This window comes from Vigna radiata, chromosome 5 (genome assembly GCF_000741045.1).
Source record: "Vigna radiata var. radiata cultivar VC1973A chromosome 5, Vradiata_ver6, whole genome shotgun sequence".
NCBI classification, from domain to species: domain Eukaryota; kingdom Viridiplantae; phylum Streptophyta; class Magnoliopsida; order Fabales; family Fabaceae; genus Vigna; species Vigna radiata.
In genome coordinates this window covers 25,878,812-25,886,126 of record NC_028355.1, presented here as the reverse complement: position 1 = coordinate 25,886,126, position 7,315 = coordinate 25,878,812, and the positions used below count along the sequence as shown (strand labels likewise).

The following is a 7,315-nucleotide window of genomic DNA, read 5'->3' as shown; positions in this document are numbered from 1 at the left end:
ACTCTCTTCATAGAATAAACATTTGTATTTATTTAAGATTAATAAAATATGATATAATATAATTTTAATAAAATATTTATTTAAGATTAATTTGTATGTAATGAATATGTGTGTTTTCAAGAGAATAAATAAAAATCATAAATTATTTTTGAACCAAAGGCCCAAATTTAAATATGATATAATTTTTATTTTCATCGTAATTTTTTTTTATAATTATGTCCTTTATTTACATTCATTTACTTCGAACTCATTTATTTCATCCAGACTTCTTTCCTTATTTCTTTTACTTATACCGATCTCATTAGTCTGCATTTATTTTATTTATCCACTTTATTTTGTTATAATTTATTATTATTTTTTATTTGTATTTTATTTTGTTAAAAGTGAAGATGTTGAATGAAAAGCTTTTTGTTTAATTATTGACATTAATATTGATTAAAATGACACAAATGAATATTAATATTAAAAAATATTTTATTTAGTGTCAATTTGGTGATACTAAAATGCTTTAATTAAAAATTAATTTAGAAGTTATTGACGAAAGTTTTGAGTGAAAATTAATTTATAAATAAAATGAAAAGAAAGTGATAGTTAAATAATTAGTCTTGAAGAGAAGTTAATGGTTAAGGATGATACATCACGACTATCAGCTGCCACATCACCAATCCATTAACACACGAAAAGAACTATATTGACATAATGTTTACAAACAAAGAACTGAGAACTAAAAAGGCTATTAAATAAAAAAATATCATGTAATAGGTTAACTATTTATTAATAAAAAGTTTTAAAAAAATTAAATTTTAAATTTAATTCAATTTTATAAGACTTGCATAATAAAATTTGTATTATATATAATTTAAATTAATTTTATCTTTACTCTAAGTAAAACTAAAAAAGTTAAATTGTGAAAAAGTAATAAATTATATATGTTGTTATGTTTCTCGTTTAAAAAAACAATTTTTTGACACATCTAAAATTTTTAAATTCATTTAATACTATTGATTTTACTTTTTATTTATTTTTTAAATATAAAACTTTAGATTTTATGATTATTTGACCCTATTTTCTGTGTTAAATAAACATAAAACTGTGTCATCTTAACATCATTTCACCTTTTCAAATTTAAGTCAAAAGCAAGAGTGAATTAACTTAAGCGTTTGGTATTCATCCTGTATCATATAATAATAGAAAAAGTCTCTAACAATTATTTTTTTACAACTTTTTAATAATGTATACAGGATAGTTTATGATTGGTCTGTTTCTAATATTTTTTTAAACATAAATTCAAACAGAATAAAATATGACACTTATCTGTTGTTAAAAAGGAGTTGTGAAAATATCATGTGCTGTAATAATAGAATAATATGTGTAGAGCTCAACAACATCGAGCAACGAATCAAGAACTTACTTCAAAGAACAGGTGCTATCGAATTCTTGGGTTCGATGTTTGTTGTCATAATTGTTCTTGAGAAGCACGAAGCATTGAATATGGTGATGGAAGGTTGGCTTTATTAGGGTTGGAACCACCTTGAAACTAGAGCTCAATATTACACGTATTACCAGAGGCAATCCTCTTCCAGAATCTAGCATATCTTCCATGCTTCTTCCTGCACCATACATTGCCTTCTTCTTTGCTCCCAATTCCACTGTAAAGATCGTTAAACCACTCTCAGCATACAGCTCAGCCGCCTGCAATATTCGACTCTTAAACACCTCCTCATCAAATTTTCCTTATTTTATTTCAATTAGGGCATACTTACATTAGAAAATGCAAAGGGAAAGTTGGAAAATTTCATCTCCATAATGGGAGGACGAATGTGAAGACCAAACAACCTTGATTTATTCTCTATCATTAAATTCAACGAACAATTACAGCTCAGAATCTTCGTTGTCACTCCACTTCTGTCCACCCCTTCTGCTAGTTTAAATTCTGAAAACCTTGCAATCTGCAAATTAACCAACCAACATAAAACACTGTTTTTTTGTCTACAGTTTTAGTTATGATAGCTGCAACACAACCAACAGTCAAAAGATAGAAAGCATGATGAAAGTTGTAGCAAAAAGATGAAGCAGATAAGCACATCTATATATCTAATCTTACACAATGATTGGACCTACATTGCTACCTACTTTCATTGTTGAAATTTGGAAGAGAAATTAGTACTACTCTAACATGTTTTTCTTTATTCTATATTGCTTAGCTTCTTCTTTTTTTCAATTAATTAACACCGGTTCATCTTACAGAAAATTAGAGTGTACTTTTACCTCAACGGAGACATTAGGTGATGGAGGTTTTGTAGCAATGTAGAACACAAGCAAAGCAATTCCAAAGCTAACCAAAATTCTCCACCACATCTGCAACCAAATCCATGCACAAGAATCCGAGTTTCTGTAAGAGAAGTACCTCTTCCACCCTCCTTTTCTCTCCCCATAATAATATTCAAAGAATGACGCTTCTCCTCTACTTTCACTTTCATCTCTTTCATTCACACCATCATCGTTAACAATAGCAAAACGATTCACGTCGCCGTTTTCAGTGACAGTAACATGACTCCCATCATAAGAAACCTTTTTATGATGTGAGAAAGAGTGGCTAGAGCCACGAGAGGAAGTATAACGACAGAGGGCGAAGCGTGAACCTTCGTCTTCTTCGTGGGTAGGGTTTAAAGGATGAGTTTCAGAACGGATAGGAGAATGAAAGGTTGATTCGGGATCGTTTGGGATGCGAATATCTGCACTGTTGGCGTGGGAAAGAGTAGAAGGGCTTTGAACGTAATATGGACAAGGATAGGTTTGATAGATGAGAGTGTCATGGTCTTCAACAACGTTGTTGTGGTGCATTGCATTGTGGTTGGACATTGTTGTAGGTGTTTCTGTTGTGAGTGTATGTGTTTTTTCTTACATTGAGAAAGAGGCTATTGAGGGAGGAGTTTTTAAAAGGGATAAAGAGAAAGGTTGCATTATGAAGGAGTGGCAAAGTGTAGGGCTTTTCTTTTCTTCATGCTTAATGTTATGTGTTTGGTGCATTACAGTAAGCCTAATGATATTTTAACAACTCTTTTTTAATAATTTTTTGAATATAGGATATATGTCATTATTTTATTGGTATGTTTGAATTTAGAAAAATGATATTTTAACATCATTTTTTGATACCATTTTGACACTGCAAACGTGTCAAAATGTGGTTGGACGATTTCAAATTAAAAAAACAAACTTTGGTTTTTCTCTTCCAAATATACCCCTGCCTCAACTTTTTTAATTTGAAATCGTCCAATCACATTTTGACACGTGTACAGTGTCAAAATGATGTCAAAAAATGGTGTTAAAATATCATTTTCCATGAATCTATGCTAAAAAATATTTAAAACGGACCAATCACAAACTGTTACGTATGCATTATCAAAAAATTGTTAAAAAAAAGTTGTTAAAGAAACTTTTTTGTTATAGTAATGCTTTAGTGTTAATTAAGGAACATGAGAGCAATATGGAGGAACATAATTGTTGCTTCTTGGTTAAAGATTAATCGTACCACCATATACTTTTACATTTATTTGATACATAATATAATAATAAAATATCGTAAAAGTATAAATTTTTGTAATTTTAAAAAGAAGAAAATAAAAGATAAAAAAAAATAGTATTAAATAAATGTAAATATTACAAATATCACTTGGTTGAAAAAAAAGAAAAAAAGAAAAAAAAAAATATATATATATATATATATATATATATATATATATATATATATTAATTTACCTAAGTTGGTACATTTAAAAAATTATAAAGTTAAAAAAATTCCTATTAAAAAAACATATATACTTTCCATAATGTGCGAGGGCATTAATTAATTTTGCTTTACACCGAATTGTTTCTCTTTTCACATCCAACAAATGATAGCAAAGTAAGCACGCTTTAACTATAATGTTTCCTCGTAATGTTTTTGCAAAAGGTTCTATAAAGGATAATACTATTTAATGCCGTATTTTATTTAATTTTTTTTCGTGATTTATAATTTTTATTATTAAAAATGGGTTGCTTTTTTTAGAACTATTAAATTGTAAAAGAAAAATAAAAGATGAAATAAACAATCACTCTTATATTATTTCTTTTACTATATAACTTCATCTCATCTGTTTATTCATTTTTTACTCCTTCCAAAAATATATCTAAAGATTAGCGTTCAAGTCAAGAAAATAATTAAGTAAAAGAATCTCTACACTTTTATAATATCAGGATTCGGAACTCAAGACATTTGAATGTTAGCTAGCAATCATGATCAATAAAATAAAATTAAATAAAATAAAATACTCCATTTTTATATTTTGAAAAAGTTATTCTTTCATTGCTTCTTCTCTAGCTAAGACATATTTGAATTTTCCACGTTAATTAGCATTGTACACACTATAATTAATCCCTCATCCCAATGTTAATTTGATTTGATTGAAAATTGATCCTCCTTTGCAAAACTTCGTGCACAAATATTCAAACTTTCTCTCCATACAAAATATGTAGACAACCATTAATTCCCTAACAAATTTTTTATATAAACAAATTATAAGTTAAAAAAGAAAATTTTAATTTATGATTTTTTTATCTTAAAAGTTTTTATATTGTTCAAACATACTTATAATTAATTATATATTGTTTATGTATTAATTTCTTTCACAATATATTAGATATAGAAGTTTATGCAAAAAAAAATTATAAAAATGTTGGATGAAGCTTAGATTTAGAAAAGTGAAAATGTGAGGAAAATATTAAGAGTGAAGTAGAGATACAATTTAATAAACATTTCTTCCTTTTGAAGTGAAAAACATAGATTGTTGTCCATGTTGGCCATATACATTGTAATGATTGTAAGATAACAATGAGAACATCGAGCAAAATAGACTAATGAAGAGGGTATCTTTTGCTTTTGTACCAAGACATTATGGATCACACCTCTAGTATCATCATGATACATGCCAAAGGAATATATATATATATATATATATCTTTTACTAGAAAAAAAATTACCATGATGGTCATCCATATAAGATAGACAAATAAAAAATAGAGATGGCATCATCTTTATCCTTGCTAGAATCTGAAAAACAAAAAAGCATATGCTTCCTCTAACAGTGGTGCTGGTGAAATTTCCAAGCACAAATTCCATAACAACTAACCAATAAAATATTGAAAAATTAAGATTAATTAAGGCTAATTAAAATACCAAAGAAAATTATTCTCCTAATTATTAAGATAATGTCCATAATCAATGATTTTTCAGCTATAAAAGAGGCATATTTGTGTGGCATAATAATTATAAGTGTTGATCAATGGCATGTTGTGAAGTTCAAAAGCTGGAAACTAAAGTTAGTATGAAAGCTTCTGCTGAGAAATTCTATGATGTTCTATGCAACAAGACACACCAACTTCCCAACATTTCCCCTCAAAATTTACTTTCTGTTCAAATTCATAAAGGCCAATGGGGTACTCAGGGATCTATCATATCCTGGAATTATTTACATGGTATGTCAATTTTATCTTCCATTTTCCATCATTATTATTAATATTAACTTATATATAAATAAAAAAATTAATAAGAACTTAAAAAGTACATAAGAAGTTTTAACAAATAAATTAGTTTACTCATGAACTATAAATTTACTTTAACAAAAACATATTAACATATTTTTTTTGCTGTATATATGATGAAATTTATATAGGCTTTGATTTGAAGTCTTACTATAAAATGTGTGTTTTATATTTGGAGAACAAAAGAGGGAAAAGTTAGTGTGGTTAAGGAGATCCTGGAAGACATTGACAAGGAAAAGAAGAAAATAAGCTTTAGGGTTATTGAAGGAGAACTGCTGCAACATTACAAGAGCTTCAAGATTATGATACAAGTTACTCCAATGGAAGAAGGAAGTACAGTTCATTGTGTCTTTGAATATCAGAAACAGAGACATCACATTCCTGATCCTCATGCCATAATGCAAATAACACTTCATATCAACAACACAATTAATGCATATCTTACTCACAACTATAACTGATAAAGAATCTTCAAGTGATACGAATTGTAAAATAAATTTTCTTTAAAAATAAAAGGATAATGATACTTAAATAATATTTTTTTGATAACATTTAAATATCGTGTCATTTTGTGATTAGTTCAAAATTACTTCACAATCAATAATAATAATCATAAATACCACAATGGACCAATCACAGAATGACACATAGATAATGTTCAAATGTTGTCAAAAAAATAATGTTTAAGTATCATTATTCAAAATAAAAATATGATAGAATACTATCTCTTAAATATGTACGAGAAGAAGTTAAGAAAAGACATTTGCGAAACATCTGATCAATCTCATGTCCTTTATCTCTAGCTCTATTTTTCGTTTGATCAAATAAAAAATTATGTATTATTTAACTTAATTATTTCCATCCCTTGTATGAATTTCTTTGGTGTTGTGCTATTTTACATTCAAAATATATTGAAGTTCACTCATTTTTATGTTTTAAAATCTATTAGTTTTTTAATATATCATAAGAATCAATTTATTTTAAAGGAACTATATATGGACAACAACAAAAACTAATAAAGAATCTTAGGTCTCATTATATTAAAAGTATAAAAAAAATTATGACTTTTGTCTTCATTTATTTGCTGGAGTTATTATGATTTTGTCTTCTTGCACTTATTAGGTTTAGATTAATTTCTATATATAGGATTAGTCATATTAATAATGAATAACACATCTTTAATATATCAGATCGTGAGAGAAAAATATGAATAGGATAAAAAGTAATTCTCTAAATTTAGATTATAAAATTGTTTAAAATCTCGATCAAGTCATTGAAATGTAACATATCAAATTACATGTATATTTCCATATGGAAAAATTTAAATTAAATAGTTCGTGGTTTTCCCAACATATACAGAAAGTAGTATATTTTGGGACTATGACTCCAAGCACATGCATTTATTTCAAACAACAATAGCAACAACATTTGAGAAAGTGACAATTGTGCACACACATTTATTTCAAGTAACAATAATAACAACATCAAAGAAAGAGACATAAACTAATCAATCTTAGAATTGACCATGAATGTTCTTCTAGTGGTTGAATACATTTCTAGCTTATAACCTTAATTAGAAGTAAGACAAACCCTTTTCTTTTGATTTTATCTTTTTTGTCTTTCCTAAGTTTTGACTTAAGTGTTAGCAAAATGATGAAGATGAAGTTTTGATGATGTCCAAATCAAGTCAAGATTTATCAAGATTCATGAAGATCCTTTGAAGACTTATTTTTGT

General features: G+C 27.2%; 2 protein-coding genes across 2 annotated transcripts in view; one reads left to right on the top strand and one right to left on the bottom strand.

Annotated features, from left to right (window-relative positions):
- Positions 1 to 1,248: 1,248 nt before the first annotated feature.
- Positions 1,249 to 2,982, bottom strand: LOC106761460. The gene is made up of 3 exons (XM_014645012.2): positions 2,269 to 2,982; positions 1,764 to 1,949; positions 1,249 to 1,692 (listed from the first exon to the last, which is right to left on the bottom strand). Exons 1-3 carry the CDS (start codon positions 2,860 to 2,862, stop codon positions 1,408 to 1,410), a joined length of 1,065 nt encoding a protein of 354 aa, XP_014500498.1. The 5' UTR covers positions 2,863 to 2,982; the 3' UTR covers positions 1,249 to 1,407.
- Positions 2,983 to 5,321: 2,339 nt separating this feature from the next.
- Positions 5,322 to 7,315, top strand: part of LOC106760536 (MLP-like protein 43) — an 8,969-nt gene continuing 6,975 nt past the window's right edge. Inside the window, exons 1-2 of the mRNA XM_022780252.1 lie at positions 5,322 to 5,514; positions 5,767 to 6,014. Coding sequence (XP_022635973.1) covers positions 5,322 to 5,514; positions 5,767 to 6,014 — 441 coding nt within the window. The remainder of the gene's footprint in view (positions 5,515 to 5,766; positions 6,015 to 7,315) is intronic.

Bases quoted from the DNA above. Each gene is read 5' to 3' on its own strand.
- LOC106761460 (XM_014645012.2), bottom strand. From the start codon at position 2,862: ATGTCCAACCACAATGCAATGCACCACAACAACGTTGTTGAAGACCAT. The intron at 1,950-2,268 runs GTAAAAGTACAC...GTTAATTTGCAG, and splicing joins CACCTAATGTCTCCGTTGAG to ATTGCAAGGTTTTCAGAATT. The intron at 1,693-1,763 runs GTAAGTATGCCC...CGAATATTGCAG, and splicing joins TTCCCTTTGCATTTTCTAAT to GCGGCTGAGCTGTATGCTGA.